This window comes from Musca domestica, unplaced genomic scaffold (assembly GCF_030504385.1).
Source record: "Musca domestica strain aabys unplaced genomic scaffold, Musca_domestica.polishedcontigs.V.1.1 4, whole genome shotgun sequence".
Lineage (NCBI taxonomy): Eukaryota > Metazoa > Arthropoda > Insecta > Diptera > Muscidae > Musca > Musca domestica.
Window position 1 is genome coordinate 2389776 of NW_026712328.1, and position 24294 is coordinate 2414069.

At 38.0% G+C, this 24294-nt stretch overlaps 2 protein-coding genes across 4 annotated transcripts in view; one reads left to right on the forward strand and one right to left on the reverse strand.

Moving 5' to 3' along the window:
• Positions 1-321: 321 nt before the first annotated feature.
• On the forward strand, positions 322-9461 carry LOC131804259 (uncharacterized). Of its 2 annotated transcripts, XM_059126850.1 has the most exons (3): positions 417-558; positions 618-829; positions 8552-9461. In XM_059126850.1, exons 1-3 carry the CDS (start codon positions 536-538, stop codon positions 8626-8628), a joined length of 312 nt encoding a protein of 103 aa, XP_058982833.1. In that variant the 5' UTR covers positions 417-535; the 3' UTR covers positions 8629-9461. The 2 variants fall into 2 exon arrangements, with proteins under 2 accessions (XP_058982832.1, XP_058982833.1); XM_059126849.1 differs by having other exon boundaries at positions 322-829.
• LOC101898909 (large ribosomal subunit protein mL37) overlaps positions 5237-24294 on the reverse strand; it is a 142096-nt gene continuing 123038 nt past the window's right edge. The window contains exons 3-5 of one of the 2 annotated variants that reach the window (XM_059126843.1): positions 5948-6228; positions 5725-5891; positions 5237-5664 (exon numbers count right to left, since the gene is read on the reverse strand). In XM_059126843.1, the coding sequence (XP_058982826.1) occupies positions 5410-5664; positions 5725-5891; positions 5948-6228 (703 nt within the window). In that variant the 3' untranslated portion in view covers positions 5237-5409. Of the gene's footprint in view, positions 5665-5724; positions 5892-5947; positions 6229-24294 lie in introns of those variants that run through there. The other variant, XM_059126848.1, reaches the window with a different exon arrangement.

Sequence of the window (24294 nt, forward strand, 5' to 3'; positions counted from 1 at the left end):
CGAAAATGAGGAGTCGAAGGACTTTCTTGTGACCGCAGTAGCTGGCCTTCAAGGACTTTGGGATGGAAGTGCACTTGCGGCTGTATCCCTGAAGGAAATCCCCTGCAGGAGGATATTGACAGCATGGGTGCCGCCGCCCTCTGTAGACCCGTCACGCGTGCTGACAATATTGGGGAAACAAAATCCCAATCTCCGTACGGACAGCTGGCGCTTAGTTGGCTCAAGTACGGAGGGAGGAGGCCTGGTCATAAAGGTATCCGTTGATACTGCTGGCCAGGAACACCTTCAGGCGCGTGGGGGGAAACTGCACTTCGGCACAGGATGGATTCGGTTCCGTCTAACGCCGCTGTCGCAGTAGGAAGAACGAAGCCACAGCTGCTTAACATCGTGCAGATAAATCTGCATCACTGTAAGACAGCAGGGGCTGAGCTTCTCCTATCCCTCTCCAAGCTTGAAGTTGACATAGCCCTGGTCCAGGAACCTTACATCTTTAAGAATAAGGTAACTGGACTAGGGAGTGAGCGGTACATCACCTATGCCACCTCCAACGGGGAAAAGGTTAGAACGTGTATCGTTTCTAGGAAAAACTTAAACTTAATCTACCTCAATAATTTCAGCGGAGGAGACGCCACGGCGGTAAGACTGGAGACTGGGACGGGCAAAGTCATCTTCCTCGTCTCCCTGTACCTACCCTTCGAATACCCCGACCCGCCAGGCCAAGTGGTAGAGGAGCTGGTCACAAAATTGGGTGGAAAAGGCAGTCTCATCGTTGGATGTGATGCCAACGCTCACCACTCTCAATGGGGCAGCAGCAACACTAATGCCAGAGGTGAGTCCTTTTTTGATTTTATTTTAGCACATAATCTCAAAATTTGTAACCGGGGAAAGGAGGCAACTTTTTGTAACAAGAATAGAGAGGAGGTCATAGATCTCACTCTCACTAACATGGATGAATCGCTCATATTGAACCGGAAAGTTTCGACTGACTGCTCCTTCTCGGATCATCGGAAAATAACATTCCAAATTTCGGTAGAGGGATTACATCAAAAACCGCATAGAAACCCGAGAAAGGCTCGATGGGACCAATTTGCAGAGCACACTGCATGTATGCTAAAGTCCATTGGAGATCTTCCAGTGGCTTCTGCATCGGATGTGGACGACTCTGTCAGGTTGCTAACAAAGATCTTGATCGGTAGCTACGAAAGAGCTTGTCCGCTAACCTTCCCGGGAAAAAGGCACCAGCCTGTATGGTGGTCAAAAGACCTAGCCCAGCTCAGGAAGACAAGCAGACGTTTCTACAACAGGGCCAACAAGACCAAACTTAGTACGGACTGGGAAGCTTATAAATCAGCCTTCAACAAGTACAACAGTGAGATCAAGAAGGCAAAAAGACGGTCTTGGGTGTGTTTTACCGAGTCCATAGATGATGTCAACGCGGCCTCCAGATTCCGTAGAGTACTTTCAAAGGATCCAAAATCCATTGGAAGCATAAAGCGGGCTGATGGGAGCTGGACTGACTCAGGTCTAGAAACTCTCAATCTACTAGTCAATACTCACTTCCCGAACTGCTCTGATGCGGTAAATAACCGATCGGGAGATCGGCCTAGTCAGCAGCGTGGAACGGAAGACGTAAGTCTGGTTGATAGAATTGTAAACGCCCCCAAGATCTTGTGGGCCATAAACTCATTCAAACCTTTCAAGTCACCGGGTCCAGATGGCATTTTCCCCGCTATGCTACAGCATGCATCGACGGTGGTAATACCATTCCTGGAAGTGATCTTTAAGGCTTGTTTGCGTCTTTCTCACATTCCATTATTGTGGAGGGAAGTAACAGTCACTTACATTCCCAAAGCTGGGAAGCCAAGTCATGTACTTCCAAAAGACTACAGACCTATCAGTCTCTCGTCCTTTCTGTTGAAAGCGTTAGAGAGACTAATAGACATTGAGATCAGAACTCTAATACCTTTGACATCGCTAAGCACTGCTCAGCATGCCTATATGAAAGGCAAATCCGTTGAATCAGCGCAACACGACGTTGTGGGTTATATAGAGAAGAACCTGAACAGCTCATGTTATACGTTGGCAGCATTCCTCGATATCGAGGGGGCTTTCAACAATGTTACAATTGATGCAATTCATAGTTCTCTCGAAAGACTTAGTGTGCCACCACTTCTCATTGATTGGATTGATGTTATGCTTAGCAGCAGAATCATCAACTCAAGCATCGGGGAGTGCTCTGTTAGGAAAACGGTCACTAGGGGTACTCCACAAGGAGGCGTTCTGTCACCACTGCTTTGGCTTCTGGTGATAAACAGCATTTTACTCGATCTGGAACACAGCGGAACAAAGGTCGTGGCTTACGCCGACGACGTGGTCCTGCTTATTGCTGGGAAGTTTCTGCAAACTGTTTCGGATCTCATGCAGGGAGCTCTAGTTAAACTATCCAGATGGGCGCGCTGCAATGGTTTGGGCGTGAACCCATCCAAAACTGAGCTCGTACTCTTTACAAGGAGACGGAAATTACCTGTCTTCTCTTTACCAAAGCTGGACGGTGTAATTCTAAGCCTTTCTTCGGAAGCAAAATATCTCGGTACTATCCTAGACCAGAAACTAAACTGGAAGAGGAATATCGAAGAGCGAGCGAAGAAGGGCTTAAATGCACTCTATTCCTGCAAAAACTCCATAGGAAAGAGTTGGGGGCTTAAACCCCATATTATCCGATGGATATATGAGTCAATCGTCCGACCAATCCTAACATATGGGGGACTTGTTTGGTGGCATTCCTTAAGGAAAACCACCCTCTGCAAGAATATTGATAAAGTTCAAAGAGTTGCATCGCTACTAATTACAGGTACGGTCAGGAGCACGCCACAATCCGCTCTAGAAACCCAACTTAATTTAAAGCCGTTAGACTTATTTGTAGAGGAACTAGCTGCTAGGTGTGCCCTGAGACTCAGCGAACTGGGACAATGGCGGAGCCAATCCATCGGACACTCTGTCATTCTTAAGTATGTGGAGAATGTAAGTAATCAGGCTATAGCTAGCGACTATATACTCCCTAGGCACAGCTTTGAATTACTCGATATCTGCATACCAAACAGGGATATCTGGTCCCGTGGCACTCCACCTTTTAACGGTATAGCTGTCTATACTGATGGTTCAAAGATGGAAAGTGGAACGGGGGCTGGAGTCTACTGTGAAAGTTTAGGTATCCAACGATCCTTCAGACTAAACAGCGATTGTAGTGTTTTTCAGGCAGAGATTTTTGCTGTCAGAATGGCTATAGAGCTGTTGGAAAACAGAATCGATGAGCGGAACGGACCGGTGACTATATATGTCGATAGTCAAGCGGCCCTAAAAGCTCTAAATTCTTTTATAATCAAATCTAAGGCTGTTCTGGAGTGCAAAATTGCCCTGGAAAAGGTAAAGTCGTTTGTTAAGCTCTGTTGGGTTCCTGGACACTGCAACATTTCTGGCAATGAATCTGCCGATGAATTGGCCAGACGCGGATCTGAGTCAGTAGATCTAGAGATTGAGACCTCAGTGAAGCCACCTTTATGCCACTTCTTTCAAGTACTTCATAATCACTATCTTGGGAGATTTCAACAAAACTGGCTATCTGGAAGGGGATGTAACATCTCCAAAAAGATTTGGCCAGCGAACTCAGAAAAGAGATCACGGTCACTCACATCCATGACGAAGTTAGACCTGAAGCTTGTGGTGGGTCTAATTACAGGTCACTGCAACATAAAGGCCATGACTTCAAAATGGGGGGGTGACGACACTGAATACTGCAGGCTTTGCCAAGATGAGGAAGAAACAGAAACGGTGGAACACTTACTCTGTCACTGTCCTACCCTGATCGTGGTAAGACATAGGCTTTTAGGTAAGCAAATTCTGCCGGATTTGTCATGCCTCTCCGAAACCGAGCCAGTAGTCATTCTTCAGCTAGCCAGAAGACTAAAATGGCTAAGGACGACACGCTGACTATAGCGTGGATGCAAACCCACTAACTCTTCTATTTCCTATCTATTCTACTCTAACCTCCTAACTTCTTTCACATTCACTTCTATTCTAAATTAGGATGATCACAATGGACCACTAGGTCTCCGAGTGGAGTGGTTGTTTTTATGCAACCACACATCCTTTAACCTAACCTAACCTATCACTCCACCTTGGAACGGTACAGAACACTAAGGTACAGTACCATACCAAGCCAATTTAAGATCTGCACATTTTAAATGTTCATGCTTATCGCATAGCCAACATGGTAGTAAACGTTCTTTAAATTAATAATTTTGCAATTTTTATTCAAGCACTCCATGTTAATTCGAAATACTAAAGGAAACAGTGTGGTAATCAATTTACAGTAACAGCCTAAAAGTATGCTTAGATACATACAGAACAGCAAAAGGAATCAGGCACAAACGTCAAAAAAAAAAAAATAACACTACGTTGTAAATAACAAATACAGAAAAGAATATAAAACACCAATGATCAATGTGCACAAAATTAAATTTAGTATAATAGTATATAATACTTATTTAACAAAAACTTCACACTTTTACAAACTATTTAATTATATTTTAATTTGTTTGACGACACACAGGAAAAAACTTGCATGGTAAAAAGAAATGGAAACAGAATTTCAAAAGTTTTTTGATCAAAATATGTTATTTATGAGGAAGTAAAAATATATTATGCATCCTCCAAGTGTTTATTTTTTTCCTCGTTTTCGGACTCAGAGGATGAGTGGCATTAATAAGGAAAAATGCCGAAGTACCCCAGTTCAGAAATGTTTTGCAGGAAAGATTAATAATTTAGTAAGTTAGGTAAGATTAATAATTTGCTATAACTATAAAACAATATAATAAAGATAAATTTCACAATTTCAGATTTGCTCATTAAATTTGTAGTAATAGTTTTAATTCTATTCATTTCATTGCAAAAGGTTTCATTTCCCCCGCAATATATATATATATATATATATATATATATATATATATATATATATATATATATATATATATATATATATATATATATATATATAGTTTAATTTATTGAATCCTTCATATATTTTAATGAAAATAATAATGTTTCAATACGAGGTTGTCAATACAATCACCCTATATTTTTTCATGCTTTAATTATATGATTACTTATAAGGATACTTACTTATTATATTATCAAATCTGGCTACTGTAAGGACTACATTCAAAAATGATTCTAGAACTTAGGGTGGAAATACATAAAGAGCATATTTGGCTGGCTTACGCCTTTGTTCATTTCCGAAGAAGCCAGCCAGTCACCTTTATTCAAAATCACCAAATACGTTTACTGGGATTGTTTAGCACATATTTTACAATACGAAATTCAAACATAGATCACATTAAACATTTTCAATTTCTATAAATTTTTATAAAACCCAGCTAGGTATCGGAATACATTTTTGTTATATCCATCTAAACGACTTTGACCATTTACGCAGCCACAAATCTCATATAAATCCATATCATCTTCCTGAAACCAATAGTTCTTTAACTTGCTTTGTTCATCAAATCTTAATGTATTTAATTGAAAAACGCCAAAATGAAAAGAACAGCCATCAGTCTGGATACTTTGAATAACAATTGGTTTTGGTAAAGTTTCTATGTTAGTGTTCTAAAAATATACTTGAGTTAAAAAAATATTTCTAATAGCCAAGAGTATTTTCACATATACCCCATATATTTGTTTTGCCCTTGCTGCGGCGACTGCAAAACCAGCAAGTAGGGTTCGACTTTGAAACTGTGATTTCGATACATTTGTGCCATGGATGTTTCGTAATTTTTTTTTGTCAAAAAATGTTATTACAGTATGTGGATGCGAATAACTTCCTAGGTTTATTGCTGTAAAAAAAGCTGAATTACTAAACACAAAGAAATTTTATGTGAATATTACTTACGAAATTTAGTTTTGGATGGGTAGCCATTTTCTTTTGATAAAGAGATTGTATTTTTAGTTGGATATAGATCTGGCATCTCTGCATCGAAATTTCCTCTTAGTGGTTCTATAGTTTTACAACAAGTAATAATTTTATTCGCCACAACGTTCATTTGGATTCGATATCCATTTTTGGGTAATGTCACTCCATAATCTACTTCGTCAAGGATACGCCGTTGTCCTGACACTTCAGAACTTGCCAATTTTTCACACTCATTTAAAAATGTATTTATTAGTATATGACTGAAAGAAATAGAAAATTATCAATACAACCAATATTATCTCACATGTTTAAATATACATTTTTACTTATTTTCTCGTTTATTTCATTTCTGCAAAATTCAAGAGAGAAGCAAAGTAGTGGGACTAATCATTAGCTTTCGAAGTAGCGCCCACTGTAATTTTATTACGAGACTATTTCCTTTTTTACATGTGATTCTGTTTTTTAACAAACACAAGATGTTCTTCCTGTTCAAGGCAAATAAAAATAAATTAAACAAAGAGCTGTTGAAAATAATACGTCATAGAAGATTTAAGTTCGGAAGAATAGAGCTCTTTACTCGCTTTTAACGCTTCATAATAAATTACAAACGACTCGGTCACATAATGTGGGAATAAATCAGAGTCCATCCGCCTTACGAGGAACATAGTTGATTGTTATCCCACAACCCGCGTCCAGAGGTTGTGGTGGATTATGGAAATGAAAGAAGGAGTTCGAACAGTTCAGTGGAGAGTATTTTCTTAAATAACCGAGTAACTGTGAACTGATGAGGCGATGTTTCGGCGCACCTAAAATTATCAAACCTTTGTGCTGGTTCTTGCATAAAGAGGACGGCTTAACCTGGGGGCGCGACCACAGGCCTATCAGGGTTAGAGATCTGCAGTCAGGGTGACGAAGGTTCCTCGAGAATTGGGAGCCTCAACGAATACATATTAGGTTTGGTCAACATCTTATATTAACTATTTGTATATAGTTATTATAAGATATTGGTCATATTTGAAATGTTTTTATTACCTAGTATATAAATGAAACGATATGGAGCATATAGCACCATCGACCTAAGTCTCTACACAAAAAGAACAAGTTAAAAAGCAGTAATTTCGGTCGGGCCGAATTTTGAATACCTTCACCATTTGGAAATTTTCAAAATTAAAATCCCTAAAAAAATCAGTTAAATTTTTAAAAATACCGAATATAGCCGTTTTATTGAGGTCTAAGTCATAAGTCATTACTATATTAAACGGCGAATAATATAGCTAAAATCATCCAAATATCGTATATAGGGAGGACCGTTATATCGAAGACAATTTTCCTGCATAGACAATTTTCTGTCACAGGCTGTAGCATACGACATACCAAACAATTTCGGTGGGTATTGTATCTAAACTCGTCAATAGGCTGTAGTATCGAACTTCAAACACCAAACTTGAAACAATTCCGGTAATAATGGTGCTAAAATCATCAAAATACCTAATATAGGGAGGTACCTTTATATGGTGGCTATAACAATACGTGGACCTGCACAGACAATTTTCTGTCTTAGGTGGTAGTTTCCATTTCGAACTTCAAATACCAAATTTGAAACAATTCCGGTAAATAATGTCTCTAAAATCATCAAAATACCGAATATCAGGAGGTGCCGTTGTATGGGGGCTATACGAAGACGTGGACCTGCATAGACAATTTTCTGTCTTAGGCGGTAGTATCTATTTCGAACTTCAAATGTCAAATTTAAAACAATTCCAGTGAATAATGTCGCTAAAATCATCAAAATACCGAATATCGGGAGGTACCGTTTTAACAAAAATTCCTACCCCCACCAAACATAGCAAATTCAAGTTCGACAATTTTAAAAGTGGACAATGTTTTGACATTGGACTTGATTAACAAAAGCAACAGGAGTAAGAATAGCGTGAGAAAGAGGACATGGATACTAAGGCAATCCATTCCTCTGCCGCAAGTCACAAGACATCACCCGAGGAAGACTCTAAGCCTGCTAACTGCTAACAAGTAAAAAGCAGATACGATCGACCGCGCCCAACCTGTAAAGAAACTTGCAATATGTAAAAAGTCCGTTAAAAAAATCACCCTAAATTTTAAAATTCCGAGTATCAAGTGTTACAGTTGCGACTATAAGAGGGTGGGTGCGCCTATTCTGTTGGAAAATGTATCTAACATCATAGAAATGCCGAAAATAGGGAGGGAACCGTTATATGTGGGCTATACAGAGACGTTGATCTGCACAGGCAATTTTCTGTCAGTTCTGTCCAAATACTATGTTTGATACAATTTCGGTGATGTGGCGCAAATCATCAAAATACCGACTGTTGGGATACAGTACATGGGAGACTATACCTAAACTGCCCATGTAGATGGGCTGCCTATTTGTAGTAAAATCTGTTAAAAATATGGCTGAAACCGCCAAACCCTTCAATCTGGCGGTTCAGTTATATGGGGGCTATATTAAAATGTGAACCTATATCTCCCATTTTCAATACCAATACCAAACTACCAAACTAAAATGCATCTTAACAAAATTTTATCAACCTATTTCATTTCTTTCAGAAGCTGGAGTGATTTCCACAAAGGGTAGACTGACAGACGGATGGGCACGGCTAAATCGACATAGAATCTTATGCTGATCAAGGGTCTTATTTCGAGGAGTGCCAATCGGAATGACAAACTTTATTGCGTGTTATGTTTGGTGTATTGTTCTCCCAATAGTCAATTGTCTGTATCTTTATAGTATTTTCCTGAAGATAAAAATCAAATTTATAAAAAAACACTGTTTTTTAATTGACCTCAAGCCAAAAATAATGTTACAATTATATACAACAGGTACACAATAAAAACAAAACAAAATTAATAAAAAAAAATATTGGCATACATAGATATAAATAATGAATAAAAATATCCAGGTTTAAAATCCAGCTCCTATTGAAATTAGCCTTAGCCTTTCAGTGCAACTGTTATTAATAAATGACAGCCACGGCTAAAATAGCACATGATCAGCTATTTAGCTCAGCGCATAGCTGTTTTATTTTGGCCGAATGAGTAGCCGAAAACATATGTTTACGATTGTGTGTTGTCAACGTACAAATTAATAAAACACGTACATATGTAGTCGAGCTTGTCAGCTAATTTAAGTTTATTTTTGAATTGTAACTTATCAACATTTTTTGTAAATATATTGAATATCTCACAAAACTAAAATAAATTTATAGGATTCAATAACATTTGCACATTGTCTATATATGAAAATACCAAATAGATAAAATTTCGATGTATATCGCATTTCATACGACGTGAAATTTTTATAAGCAACACTGAACTCACAAATGATAAATGATAAAAAAAAAAAAAAAAAAACGTTGCTGTGAAAAAAGATCTGCCAATAGAACTTGAGTCGAACCTGGAGAGTTTCTAGTGTATAATTCGCATATGCTAATTTGCAATAAGTTCGAAATATATACTACTTTCTAGAGAACGGCCCTTGTAAGCCATCATCCACATCAAATATGCCTGATGAGCCGCGAAACGCGTCGCATAGTGGTGAGTGTGTGATAGTGTCTATCTGGCTTTCCTTTTCACTGCAAATTTCAGATCATTAAGCTCGTCTCGAAAGAGAAAACAAACACTTAGATAATTTGTTTTTGTTGGCTAAAAACCGAGCTAAGCAGCAGTCATCTTGCTTTTTTGGTGCTGACCTATTTTGATGCTAAAGCTAATTTCACTTTTAGCTTCAACCGCTCACTGCTATTTTGCCTTTGCTGTCGATTTCAAGTAGCATTAGTTCTCTGGGATTAATCTTTTTTTAACGTGTTGCTATTTATTGGCGTAGTTCATTGATGTGCTACATTATTTGAAGATTTTTTAGCAGTCAAGGCTGAAAATTTTCTTCATCAGCGTAAAACACAATATCGATACAGGTTATGTGAAATGGGCCATGTCGGTCCAAGTTTTCGTATAAAACAGGTCCAAGGCCCATATAACAGTATTCTGTTCCCGATTTTCAGCATTCTGTTGATTTTAGCCACATTTTAACATTCGGCACTTGGGATTTGTAATGGGTTCTTACTCCTGTGGCAGATGTATATATAGGTCCAGATTTTCATATAGGTAAAGTTAGCTCCCGATATGCGTTATTTTGATGATTTTATGCACATTTTCTAACGGAATCCTTTTACATTTGGTACTACGGGCAGGTATAGGTTCACGATTTTCTATAGCCCCTATATTTCGGTACCTCCAGATATTCGACAATATAGGTCCAGATTTTCATATAGGTAAAGTTAGCTCCCGATATGCGTTATTTTGATGATTTTATGCACATTTTCTAACGGAATCCTTTTACATTTGGTACTACGGGCAGGTATAGGTTCACGATTTTCTATAGCCCCTATATTTCGGTACCTCCAGATATTCGACATTCTGCTGATTCTAGTCACATTCTTCAAGACAATAGTTTAAAATTTGGTATCTAGAGTTTTTCATGGGTCCTGTCGTTTGCGGCACAAGACTGCTGGAAAAAGCCAAGGATTTCTTATATCACCCATATGGCGGTATTTCCGAATATTTGTTATTTTTGAAATTAACAACTCGCAATAAATAGCTGTATCTGGAAACCATGTCACCGACATTATGGGATTTTGGAGATTCTTTATCAAACGATTTCACTGGCAAAAATGAAAGTGGACCCAATTTTAAAGCCCGGAGAGCTTCGGACTAAATATCCTAGTGGCTATAATCCCTGGAATCGATAAGGCGAAGCTACTGGCGCCCCAACCAGTGAACGGAATGGTCCACCGCAGTGGACTCTCTAACGCTGGGGTGTTACGTTAATCGTGCCTATCAGTGTTCCAAGGTTTGCAGAAGTCAGGGTACCAACTGTATTAGAACGGTAACCTGGTCGATACCTAGGCGCCTCGACGAGTAGCAAGCTTAGTTGCCAAGTCCTTACCATGATATGGAGGCTATGTCATGGCGGACAACGTTCCACTGTCCAAACCTCTTATGGAAAACGAAATAAAACTAAACAAAAAAATACAAAACCAACCAATGGCAATTCTTCAAACGCCTTGTCAGAGGCGTCGACCATTGTAACGACCACGGACATGATCTAAATGCGGGTGTGGACGAAACATTTTTCACGTACAGAGACCTAGTTACCGAGAGGGAAAAGACAATTATCAGGGTGAACCTGAAAGCAGTGAGGAAGTTCGAAAAGAACCACCGCTACTGACTAAGTGTTCACTTGAGAAAGATTTTGCCTCTCTCCTGGTCGATCTTATCAAGAGGGCGAGCCCGTCTGCGGACGCACCCTCGGATAAGGGTACCGTGGAGGACAGGTAAATTATAGTTGATGAAACTACAACTCCTGCCGTTGTACTACAACTGAATCAAGCGCTGTCCCCACCAAATCCATACCACCTGCGAAAAAAATGCAATAGGCAGAAGAAAAAGCCCGAAGGTACAGTTGTCTCAGTCAAACCAAAGGAGACCGAACCCTCTTCTCGTCCAACGTTGAAGAAGGGAGATCAACGAAGGAACCGCACCCTGAGGCAAAGAAACCGTCAACAGGTGAACCCCCGCTTTCACCTACAGTTTCATCCTTTCAGGCCGTCAGCAAAACAGTAGTCAAGCCTGTTAAGGCGACTAGCGTAGCAGTCATCATCCCCGCGTAGCAGTCATCGATATTGCTGACCCGGAAGGCAAAATCAGCGAAAGTCGGTGGCTGATCATAGAGGACCGTCTGAGAGAGCTGTTCTTTCTTGGGGAAGATCCCATTAGGTTTCAGTTCGGCAGCGCCACCCTTTACAAAAACTTCCTCGTCACCGTAGTAGCTGGCTTCCGCTGAAGTTGACATAGTTCTACAAAAAGGTGACTGGTCTGGGGAGCGAACGGTACATCACCTACGCCACCTCCAACGGGTATAAGGTTAGAACGTGTATCGTCTCTAAAAAGAACTTGAACTTAATTTTCCTTAATAATTTCAGCGGAGAAGACGCCAATCTGGACATCCACATACCTAGCAGACACTTGGACCCGAAACACTCCACCTTTCAGCGGTATAGCTATGTATACCGGCTCTAATATGGAAAGTGGAACGGGTGCAGCTGTTTTCTGCGAACGCCTGAATATCCGGAATTCATTCAAACTCAATAAAGACTGCAGCGTATTCCAGTTTAACAATACTGACTACTGCAGGCTTTATCAAGGCGAGGATGAGATAGAAACTGCGCAACATTTACTCTGTCACTGTCCAACTCTTTTTAGAGCCAGACTGAGGCTTACGGGTAAGCAAACTCTATATGATCTGTCTTCACTATCCAATACTGAGCCGTCAACAATTCTTCAGCTACAAGGAAGACTAAAATTGCTAAAGACAACACGATGAATTCTTCGTGGATACATCTTCTCTAACATAATATTTTTCTCTCTCTTCATTTCTTTTTTCCACTCTATCAGGATGATCACAATGGAAAACCGCACATCCTCTAATCCAACCTCATCTACACTAAATATCAGACGTATTATGTTGGTCTCAATGATGATACTGAAAATATGTTATGTCTTCAGAATTCCGAAGAATTGATATTCCTTTTAGATGTAGAAGATACTATCAATTATAATATACCGATTGTAAACGCACTAATTATTCAACGGGTGAACCTCTTTGTAAGACTTGTCTTGACCTTAATTCAGTTTACTGCAATGTAGATTTTAGTATAAGTTTAGAAATTATTTAATCCAGAACAATTTAATTTGAAACGTTTTATTATTTTGTAAACTAGCTGATAAAGTAGATTCTGTACCTGGTTTTCGATTCTCTACTAAATTTCCATAATGATGCGTATCGTTATGAGTAAGCGATCCCAACAAAAGGGGGTCACCCTCTCGTTCGACAGAGTTGGGAGGGTGGAAAAAATGCAATTGGATTTAGTCGAACCAAAATGACAGTAATACGGAAAAAATAAACGAACAAACATTGCAACCACCACAAAATATTTAACACAGAAAACGTTAGAACATTGTTTCCTTTCTGAAAAGATTCTGAAATGAAACATAGCTTGCGAGACAGATGTTACATGATCAATTACAATGTCGTCCCTAATTTTAATCGCTCCCGCAACCCCCAAAAACTCCTTAGACTTTTGGCCGCCTGCAATGTTTTCCAAATAGGACAAAGTATTAAAAACGTCTGTCGTGAGTACTCTGAAGTATCAGAACTCCATAGCCGAGATTAACGGATAAAGGTGAAAAATATCAAAGCATTCAGAAAAATTTTATTTGCTAAATAAGTAGACACTGTGCCAGTGAAAATAGTACCACACCTACACTCAGTTCCTCGCAAGGCTTAATATTCTCCGAAAAAAATCAAATCTTTACCCAAGAGGTAATAGAAATTTGGCGGAATATTAAGTAATAGGTGTAAACAAATTTATGAAAATGAATGGAAACCAACAAGAGGATCCGTGATCACATTTGGCCTCTTACACTCTCCGAGTCACACAAGCAAAAGTTATCCAAAGAACTACTTAATTAAACTCCCAGCTAAATGCAGCTCTATTTGCACGTAACAGTCAGCGTCAAAAATACCCTAAGTAACACAAATCACAATACGAATGAACCATCATCTTCAAATCTTATTTCAATCAGCAATCACTATCGCACAATTCAAGAAACAAATCATCAATTTAAACAATTTAGTTACATCTTTCTCTTCCCAAATACACAAAAAAGTCATCAAATGCAAATTCAGTACAAACATCATCATTAACATCTCTTAAACCACAAATCAAGAAAATAGGAAATCAACACTATGCAGGAAAACTAACATTATTGAACAAATTGTACACAAATTTACTTAAATAAGTGACAACAATTCATCAATTTTGGCCAAGATCTCATTAATGATTATAAATCTACTTCATCAAGCAACCCTTACCAAGAACCGAAATGTATATCTATTATTTCTTCCAGGCTACAAAGTATAACATAACAACAAAAACTACGCTGTCAAAAACAATATTAATGTTTCCAAAAACAGCATTTCTTCTGAAAATTTATTATTTCAGTCAACAACATTAAATTATCGATCTCCCTTTCACATAACCAATGCGTCAAGCTCTTTTACAGGGTGATTTAAGCGTCCAGAACACCATATAAGGCTCATCTGAGTCCTCTAATGAGGTCTCATATGGAAATAGTTTTTTCATACTCATGGTTTTGTCATCCTCAACGACGGTTCCCTACTGTTTTAAGTATTTGTCCTTTGACCTGGAAAGGAGTTTGTACCTCCAATAAAAGTCTGGAGAAATTTTTCAAATTTGTGAATGCTCTGCTTATAAGGAAACGTTATGGCATGTACCGTCTAAGAAAATGTAGATTGGAGAGATTGGAGTAAAAATTTTGTGCGAAACAACTACTATACATGCTGATGTTAAAAAGGCTTCGGAAGAAAATAAATGTCAATATTTTTTCTCACGACAAAGTGTGCATAGGACTTTTATTGCTTTTAATCTTGAATACAAAACTTCTACTGAAGTTAAAAATTAGTTGATTTCCCGAGGACTAAAATGTAAATATGTTGAAGTTATTATAGAAATGTTTGATGGTTACGCTGACACCATATACATCGTTTCTTTCGAAAATGGTTCTGTAAACCTTAATAGTTTAAAGAGATATCATGGTTGTCTCTTTCGTACTATCATTAAATGGGAGTTTCATAAAAAGCCAAAGAACAGAATTGTGCAGTGCAGAAACTGTCAAATGTTGGGCCACGGCGAAAAGTGGTGCTCCGTACGTACCAAGTGCGGCAACTGCGCCGGTAAACACAAAACTCTCAATTGTAAGTCAACATCGAAAACAACAACAACAATTTGTACCAACAAACAACAATAACGTTAATTCATTTACCAATGCTTTTCCGAAAAATGTCACATTCAGTCCTGTTTTGCAAAAGAGCGAGATCTTAACTCACCATAGATTTAATACATCAATTAACAGAATGTAAAACAAATGTTATTGATCAATTAACAATCAAATCCCTTTATTTAATTTCTTAACTGAAAAAAATGATTGGCATATGTATTATTAGCGAGACATGGCTTAAAGCAAAAGTCAAATTTAACCATTTAGCATACAATTTTACAATCAAACCTATGGCAGTTCTGGATTGCAGGAATGCTACAGCATACAATTGTTTTAAAAATTACAGATTAAATCGAAGGGGTGGTGTTGTCGCTATATGCATTCGCAGAAACATTAAGGTTCGCCGATTAGCCATTAGACACTAAGTTAATAGAAAATTTAGTACTTTAATTGCTCACAAAAAATAATAAGACATTATAGGAGCTTAGGATTATAGGAGTCTATTTTCCGGGGGAAGATCTAGTAATTCCTTACAACCTATGGCAGTTCTGGATTGCAGGAATACTCTGGAAAAGGTTACAGCATACAACTGTTTTAGAAATGAAAGATTAAATCGAAGGGGTGGTCGTGTCGCATCACCTAAATGGCAAATATTGCAGTAGTAAATACATTAAATTTTGGTCATTTACCTGTTACTTCTTCAATAAACGCTTTATATAAGCATGATAATTTTGTTTATCACTATTCCAAACTAATTGAAAAAAATGTAATAAATACATTATTAACTCCACAAGGGAAAGTGGTTTGTTTCTGAATGTCATCAATTCCACAGATGATAATGACAATAGTATTGTCTACTTGACTAACACAGTTCTTCTGTATTAAGGTTGATTTGAATCTATCTAGCAAATGCACAAACCACTCTGCTGTTAACAGAATACTTTTAAAGTTAACAGATTTAACAAAAATGCCTTTTGGCCAAAAAAAAAAAAAAATAATAATAATTAAATAGATATAAAAAATAATTCTAATTTAAAACAAATATATTTAAGTAAAAATGATAAAACTTTATTAACATTGCTATTATTTTCGCCACAAAAATGCAACATTAAGTTATTCATTGATGCTTTAAGGGTAATACTGCCGGGATAACATGGGTATGCTTATAACATGGATAAGCTTATCGAGAGTACTCTCCATAGCAATAATAAAAAGTTTCAAAAATATTGCCCGAAAATAGTACCACACCTACACTCAGTTCCTCGCAAGGCTTAATATTCTCCGAAAAAATCAAATCTTTACCCAAGAGGTAATAGAAATTTGGCGGAATATTAAGTAATAGGTGTAAACAAATTTATGAAAATGAATGGAAACCAACAAGAGGATCCGTGATCACATTTGGCCTCTTACACTCTCCGAGTCACACAAACAAAAGTTATCCAAAGAACTACTTAATTAAACTCCCAGCTAAATGCAGCTCTATTTGCACGCAACAGTCAGCGTCAAAAATACCCTAAGTAACACAAATCACAATACGAATGATCCATCATCTTCAAATCTTATTTCAATCAGCAATCACTATCGCACAATTCAAGAAACAAATCATCATTTTAAACAATTTAGTTACATCTTTCTCTTCCCCAAATACACAAAAAAGTCATCAAATGCAAATTCAGTACAAACATCATCATTAACATCTCTTAAACCACAAATCAAGAAAATAGGAAATCAACACTACGCAGGAAAACTAACATTATTGAACAAATTGTACACAAATTTACTTAAATAAGTGACAACAATTCATCAATTTTGGCCAAGATCTCATTAATGATTATAAATCTACTTCATCAAGCAACCCTTACCAAGAACCGAAATGTATATCTATTATTTCTTCCAGGCTACAAAGTATAACATAACAACAAAAACTACGCTGTCAAAAACAATATTAATGTTTCCAAAAACAGCATTTCTTCTGAAAATTTATTATTTCAGTCAACAACATTAAATTATCGATCTCCCTTTCACATAACCAATGCGTCAAGCTCTTTTACTGGGTGATTTAAGCGTCCAGAACACCATATAAGGCTCATCTGAGTCCTCTAATGAGGTCTCATATGGAAATAGTTTTTTCATACTCATGGTTTTGTCATCCTCAACGACGGTTCCCTACTGTTTTAAGTATTTGTCCTTTGACCTGGAAAATATTAGCCCTTCCGGAAGTAGGAGATATTTTCCCCAATCTCATAACGAACTATATTCCCATCTCTAAGAAGTTTATAATCCGAACTCAGCTTAAAAAACAAAATGGCTACCTTTTCCCGATAATATAAATAGAGAGGCATTACAAATAGAACGACTTTTCAGAAAATCAGCCAGTAAGTCCATTCCAATGAGACCAATATGGTTTAATAATAAATTGATGCTGATTTTCAAGGTTACTTCAAATTAGACAACGAATCTGAAAACGATGAAGCGAGCAAAATAGTTAAGGAGTTTGTACCTCCAATAAAAGTCTGGAGAAAATTTTCAAATTTGTGAATGCTCTGCTTATAAGGAAACGTTATGGCATGTACCGTCTAAGAAAATGTCGATTGGAGGGATTGGAGTAAAAATTTTAAAAATTTAATTTAATAAAAAAGGCTTTGGAAGAAAATAACTGTCAATATTTTTTCTCACGACAAAGTGTGCATAGGACTTTTATTGCTGTAACTTTTAATCTTGAATACAAAACTTCTACTGAAGTTAAAAATGAGTTGATTTCCCGAGGACTAAAATGTAAATATGTTGAAGTTATTATAGAAATGTTTGATGGTTACGCTGACGCCATATACATCGTTTCTTTCGAAAATGGTTCTATAAACCTTAATAGTTTGAAGAGATATCATGGTTGTCTCTTTCGTACTATCATTAAATAGGCGTTTCATAAAAAGCCAAAGAACAGAATTGTGCAGTGCAGAAACTGTCAAATGTTGGGCCACGGCGAAAAGTGGTGCTCCGTACGTACCAAGAGCGGCAACTGCGCCGGTAAACACAAAACTCTCAATTGTAAGTCAACATCAACAACAACAAATTGTACCTGTATAAGTTCGATACGTTCCACCACAACTTTCCAATGCTCGATCAATCACGGATGCTGATTGGCGCACAGGCATCTCCTCTACAACTCCCCTGGCGGAGACCGTAGTGAGCGGATCGTCGCTGGGCATTGGTTGTTGTCGGTAGGCTCACCTTGCTCTCATTGGAAGTAGTTGTAGTTGTATTAGTAGACAGACATGAGATCCTCTGCGATCACCTAGAACCTCTGCGTTCACTTGTCTTTAGTCTTTGAAGCGAAACCCAACACGGCCACTGTCGCCAACACCATATTTGAAAAGAGGTAATTTTGTTGTATGAAAAGAAAGAGTCACAATAAAGCATAAATTATATTTAGAAAATACTAATTTATCTTTGTTTCATTTCTTGATTTTGTCTTTCTTTTATCCTACACCACACGCGCGAATCACCCGCACCACATACCTCATTCTCACATCACATAATAACTCTGGGGAGTTTTGTTGTTGCTACCGCTGTCGAAGCCTTTCCCCCCACTCCCCTGAGTTAAGCATTGGTCGCATCGAGTATTATTTAAATTGTTTCGGTTTGGTCGAATCCCAATTGCTCTACGCGCGTGTAACATATGAAATACAGTCCACTCTCGTCTTTGCATGAAATATTACTCGTTGTACTGATCATCCAACATCGCGTTGATCATACATTTGCTCTTCGTTTAAGAACAAGTCAGTTGGTCGACTCGTATTAACACTTCTTGTGTTAATCAAGTGCATCCCCCTTCACGTTTCAAAGGTTGAGCCCTTTAACGAGCAACACTCATTTGCAAAAACAACATTCTTGCAATAACCGTCTATCTCACTGTCGGTTGGTTATTTTGTCGTTGTCGCCACCACACATTCACTGTTGTTGCAATTCCTTCTTCATTTGTTTTTGAAAAATTGATCAGTTCTCACTTGAGAATTTACATTGCCAAAATTGCAACAACAATACCACATCATTCCACGCGCCCTTTTTAAGCGTCGGTTTGATATTCAATAGAAATAACAACAAATTGTTTTGATCTCCAACTCTCACTGTTGGATCGTTTGTAGCGTCGGTTCTTGTGTGGGTGCGTAGCTGCTTACGCATAGTAATTTCTCTGCCGACGTCGCTTGTGTTTTATTCCTCTTTGTGCGATATCCGTTGTTGGTTCGGCACAGTGGGGTAAAACAGCATAATTTGTGATTTTTTTTAATTTATTTTAGAAATTATTTTTCGATAATTTTCTGAAATATTTTTGACTAGTATTAGGGTTTTTGGAATTTTTTGATAAATTCACCCTACATTCGCCATTCTTTGCAGACATATTTAGCGAAACATATTGCTGAAAATTAATCGTTTTTTGGTTAATTTTACAACATTTTTAGATTTTGTTTAACTTCTGCTTGCAATTGCAACTCTACGTAGGGTTTTTGGAATTTTTTAACAAATTCACCCTACATTCGGCATTCTGTGCATATAATTAAGCATCACATATTAGTTGAATCTGTTTGTTTTTGTGGCTATTTCGTAATTGTTTGGGTAAATAAATCACTGTTGTTTGCACTATTTGTGACTCTCTGTAGGGTTTTGGGTATTTTTTGGAAGAATACACCCTATTTTCGGCATAATCTTGAAAAAATTTTGCAATATATTCAACATATGCGTAGAAATCTGCCCAATAACATTGTTTCTCCTAGTTTCTTGCCTAAATCGTTGTCATCCAAGAGTGTTTCACCTCATCACTCCTCCACTAGGTCGTTAGCATCCAAGCATGCCATCATTAAAAAGTCATTGGTACATGAGTCAAAATGTGTTACTCCTCCTCCTCCTCGGCCAAACGCTTATTGCTCAATTTGTCCTAACCAAAGTCATATTCTCCGACTTTGCCCACAGTTTATACAACTTTCGTTTGAGGACAAATTCTTAATTGTGAAAAAGAATAAGTGCTGTATAAATTGTCTTTCTCGTGGCCATGTATTCAAACATTGTCGAAGTACCAATAGTTGCAAATTTTGCAATCAACGGCACCACAGCCTTCTTCACCGACCACAAATTAGTAGAGTTGTTACAGACACTTTATCCAAGCCATCTCTGGTGTCTACTAATTTTACAAAAAGTCACTCTTCACCATCCTGCATGCCCTCCCAAGCACTCGGTTTGAAATCTAAAAAGTTACCTCCGGCTTTTACCAAAGTCAAAAGTCGAGGTCCCAGTTCCCCTCCGGCTTTTACAAAGGTCAAAAGTCGAGATCAAAACACCTCTAAAACGCACCCACCCTCTGCTAAAAATAGTTCCAGCCAGTCTCCCAACACCATTGAAGATAATGTGCTAATGGGAACTGCACTAGTAAACATTGTTCATAATGGCAAATCGTACACTGCTCGAGCAATTGTAGATCCTTCTTCCAAGGCAACAATTGTTAGTAAAAAACTTAAAAATAAACTTGGCATTTTAACGCAATCTGAGACTACTTGTTCTAAAGCTGCTGCACCAAGATAAGTTTGTTCTCTTCAGTTGTCTTCACCTAAAAATTCATCTAGAATTGTCAAAACTAAAGCGTTAGTCTTACCTAAAATCAAGGGGAAGTTGTTCTCATCACCATCTTTTTGTAATTTAAAGACTCGAATTCCTAATCTTGATTTAGCGGATTCTTTCGATAATATCCCAATAGATTTGCTGCTTGGCGCTGACCTATATCCTAAGATACTCGAAGCTGAACCACCCCAAATTGTTTTGGATTCGTTGTTGGCCCAAAAATCTATTTTCGGGTATATCCTCACCGGTTCAGTACCTCCAGCAAATGTTACATAATTTGGCACATAGTTTTGAAATCGACCAATCAAGAAAATCATTGTATCTTTTAAAATCCAATTTTTGTTGAAATATTCACTTGCGCTAAACATGAAATAGTAAATCGCATCTGTTCATAATTCGTCATATCGCTTTGATATTTTGAAAATCTGCAACTATAGCTCACTTAGGAATCTGAATTTACGTTCTCTCCTAACTTATAACACTTTATGATATAGATTGCTAAACTCTTAGTTCTAGCAAGGGGGCCGGAATGTATAAGTTCGATACGTTCCACCACAACTTTCCAATGCTCGATCAATCACGGATGCTGATTGGCGCACAGGCATCTCCTCTACAACTCCCCTGGCGGAGACCGTAGTGAGCGGATCGTCGCTGGGCATTGGTTGTTGTCGGTAGGCTCACCTTGCTCTCATTGGAAGTAGTTGTAGTTGTATTAGTAGACAGACAGCGTTCACTTGTCTTTAGTCTTTGAAGCGAAACCCAACACGGCCACTGTCGCCAACACCATATTTGAAAAGAGGTAATTTTGTTGTATGAAAAGAAAGAGTCACAATAAAGCATAAATTATATTTAGAAAATACTAATTTATCTTTGTTTCATTTCTTGATTTTGTCTTTCTTTTATCCTACACCACACGCGCGAATCACCCGCACCACATACCTCATTCTCACATCACATAATAACTCTGGGGAGTTTTGTTGTTGCTACCGCTGTCGAAGCCTTTCCCCCCACTCCCCTGAGTTAAGCATTGGTCGCATCGAGTATTACTTAAATTGTTTCGGTTTGGTCGAATCCCAATTGCTCTACGCGCGTGTAACATATGAAATACAGTCCACTCTCGTCTTTGCATGAAATATTACTCGTTGTACTGATCATCCAACATCGCGTTGATCATACATTTGCTCTTCGTTTAAGAACAAGTCAGTTGGTCGACTCGTATTAACACTTCTTGTGTTAATCAAGTGCATCCCCCTTCACGTTTCAAAGGTTGAGCCCTTCAACGAGCAACACTCATTTGCAAAAACAACATTCTTGCAATAACCGTCTATCTCACTGTCGGTTGGTTATTTTGTCGTTGTCGCCACCACACATTCACTGTTGTTGCAATTCCTTCTTCATTTGTTTTTGAAAAATTGATCAGTTCTCACTTGAGAATTTACATTGCCAAAATTGCAACAACAATACCACATCATTCCACGCGCCCTTTTTAAGCGTCGGTTTGATATTCAATAGAAATAACAACAAATTGTTTTGATCTCCAACTCTCACTGTTGGATCGTTTGTAGCGTCGGTTCTTGTGTGGGTGCGTAGCTGCTTACGCATAGTAATTTCTCTGCCGACGTCGCTTGTGTTTTATTCCTCTTTGTGCGATATCCGTTGTTGGTTCGGCACAGTGGGGTAAAACAGCATAATTTGTGATTTTTTTTAATTTATTTTAGAAATTATTTTTCGATAATTTTCTGAAATATTTTTGACTAGTATTAGGGTTTTTGGAATTTTTTGATAAATTCACCCTACATTCGCCATTCTTTGCAGACATATTTAGCGAAACATATTGCTGAAAATTAATCGTTTTTTGGTTAATTTTACAACATTTTTAGATTTTGTTTAACTTCTGCTTGCAATTGCAACTCTACGTAGGGTTTTTGGAATTTTTTGACAAATTCACCCTACATTCGGCATTCTGTGCATATAATTAAGCATCACATATTAGTTGAATCTGTTTGTTTTTGTGGCTATTTCGTAATTGTTTGGGTAAATAAATCACTGTTGTTTGCACTATTTGTGACTCTCTGTAGGGTTTTGGGTATTTTTTGGAAGAATACACCCTATTTTCGGCATAATCTTGAAAAAATTTTGCAATATATTCAACATATGCGTAGAAATCTGCCCAATAACATTGTTTCTCCTAGTTTCTTGCCTAAATCGTTGTCATCCAAGAGTGTTTCACCTCATCACTCCTCCACTAGGTCGTTAGCATCCAAGCATGCTAGCACATCTAATGCCATCATTAAAAAGTCATTGGTACATGAGTCAAAATGCGTTACTCCTCCTCCTCCTCCTCCTCGGCCAAACGCTTATTGCTCAATTTGTCCTAACCAAAGTCATATTCTCCGACTTTGCCCACAGTTTATACAACTTTCGTTTGAGGACAAATTCTTAATTGTGAAAAAGAATAAGTGCTGTATAAATTGTCTTTCTCGTGGCCATGTAGTCAAACATTGTCGAAGTACCAATAGTTGCAAATCTTGCAATCAACGGCACCACAGCCTTCTTCACCGACCACAAATTAGTAGAGTTGTTACAGACACTTTATCCAAGCCATCTCTGGTGTCTACTAATTTTACAAAAAGTCACTCTTCACCATCCTGCATGCCCTCCCAAGCACTCGGTTTGAAATCTAAAAAGTTACCTCCGGCTTTTACCAAAGTCAAAAGTCGAGGTCCCAGTTCCCCTCCGGCTTTTACAAAGGTCAAAAGTCGAGATCAAAACACCTCTAAAACGCACCCACCCTCTGCTAAAAATAGTTCCAGCCAGTCTCCCAACACCATTGAAGATAATGTGCTAATGGGAACTGCACTAGTAAACATTGTTCATAATGGCAAATCGTACACTGCTCGAGCAATTGTAGATCCTTCTTCCAAGGCAACAATTGTTAGTAAAAAACTTAAAAATAAACTTGGCATTTTAACGCAATCTGAGACTACTTGTTCTAAAGCTGCTGCACCAAGAGAAGTTTGTTCTCTTCAGTTGTCTTCACCTAAAAATTCATCTAGAATTGTCAAAACTAAAGCGTTAGTCTTACCTAAAATCAAGGGGAAGTTGTTCTCATCACCATCTTTTTGTAATTTAAAGACTCGAATTCCTAATCTTGATTTAGCGGATTCTTTCGATAATATCCCAATAGATTTGCTGCTTGGCGCTGACCTATATCCTAAGATACTCGAAGCTGAACCACCCCAAATTGTTTTGGATTCGTTGTTGGCCCAAAAATCTATTTTCGGGTATATCCTCACCGGTTCAGTACCTCCAGCAAATGTTACATAATTTGGCACATAGTTTTGAAATCGACCAATCAAGAAAGTCATTGTATCTTTTAAAATCCAATTTTTGTTGAAATATTCACTTGCGCTAAACATGAAATAGTAAATCGCATCTGTTCATAATTCGTCATATCGCTTTGATATTTTGAAAATCTGCAACTATAGCTCACTTAGGAATCTGAATTTACGTTCTCTCCTAACTTATAACACTTTATGATATAGATTGCTAAACTCTTAGTTCTAGCAAGGGGGCCGGAATGTATAAGTTCGATACGTTCCACCACAACTTTCCAATGCTCGATCAATCACGGATGCTGATTGGCGCACAGGCATCTCCTCTACAACTCCCCTGGCGGAGACCGTAGTGAGCGGATCGTCGCTGGGCATTGGTTGTTGTCGGTAGGCTCACCTTGCTCTCATTGGAAGTAGTTGTAGTTGTATTAGTAGACAGACAGCGTTCACTTGTCTTTAGTCTTTGAAGCGAAACCCAACACGGCCACTGTC

Excerpts from the sequence above, each read along its gene's own strand:
- LOC131804259 (XM_059126849.1), top strand. The coding sequence starts at position 322 with ATGGATTCGGTTCCGTCTAACGCCGCTGTCGCAGTAGGAAGAACGAAG. Across the intron at positions 830-8,551 it reads CAGCAACACTAATGCCAGAG|AAGCTGGAGTGATTTCCACA; the intron begins GTGAGTCCTTTT and ends CATTTCTTTCAG.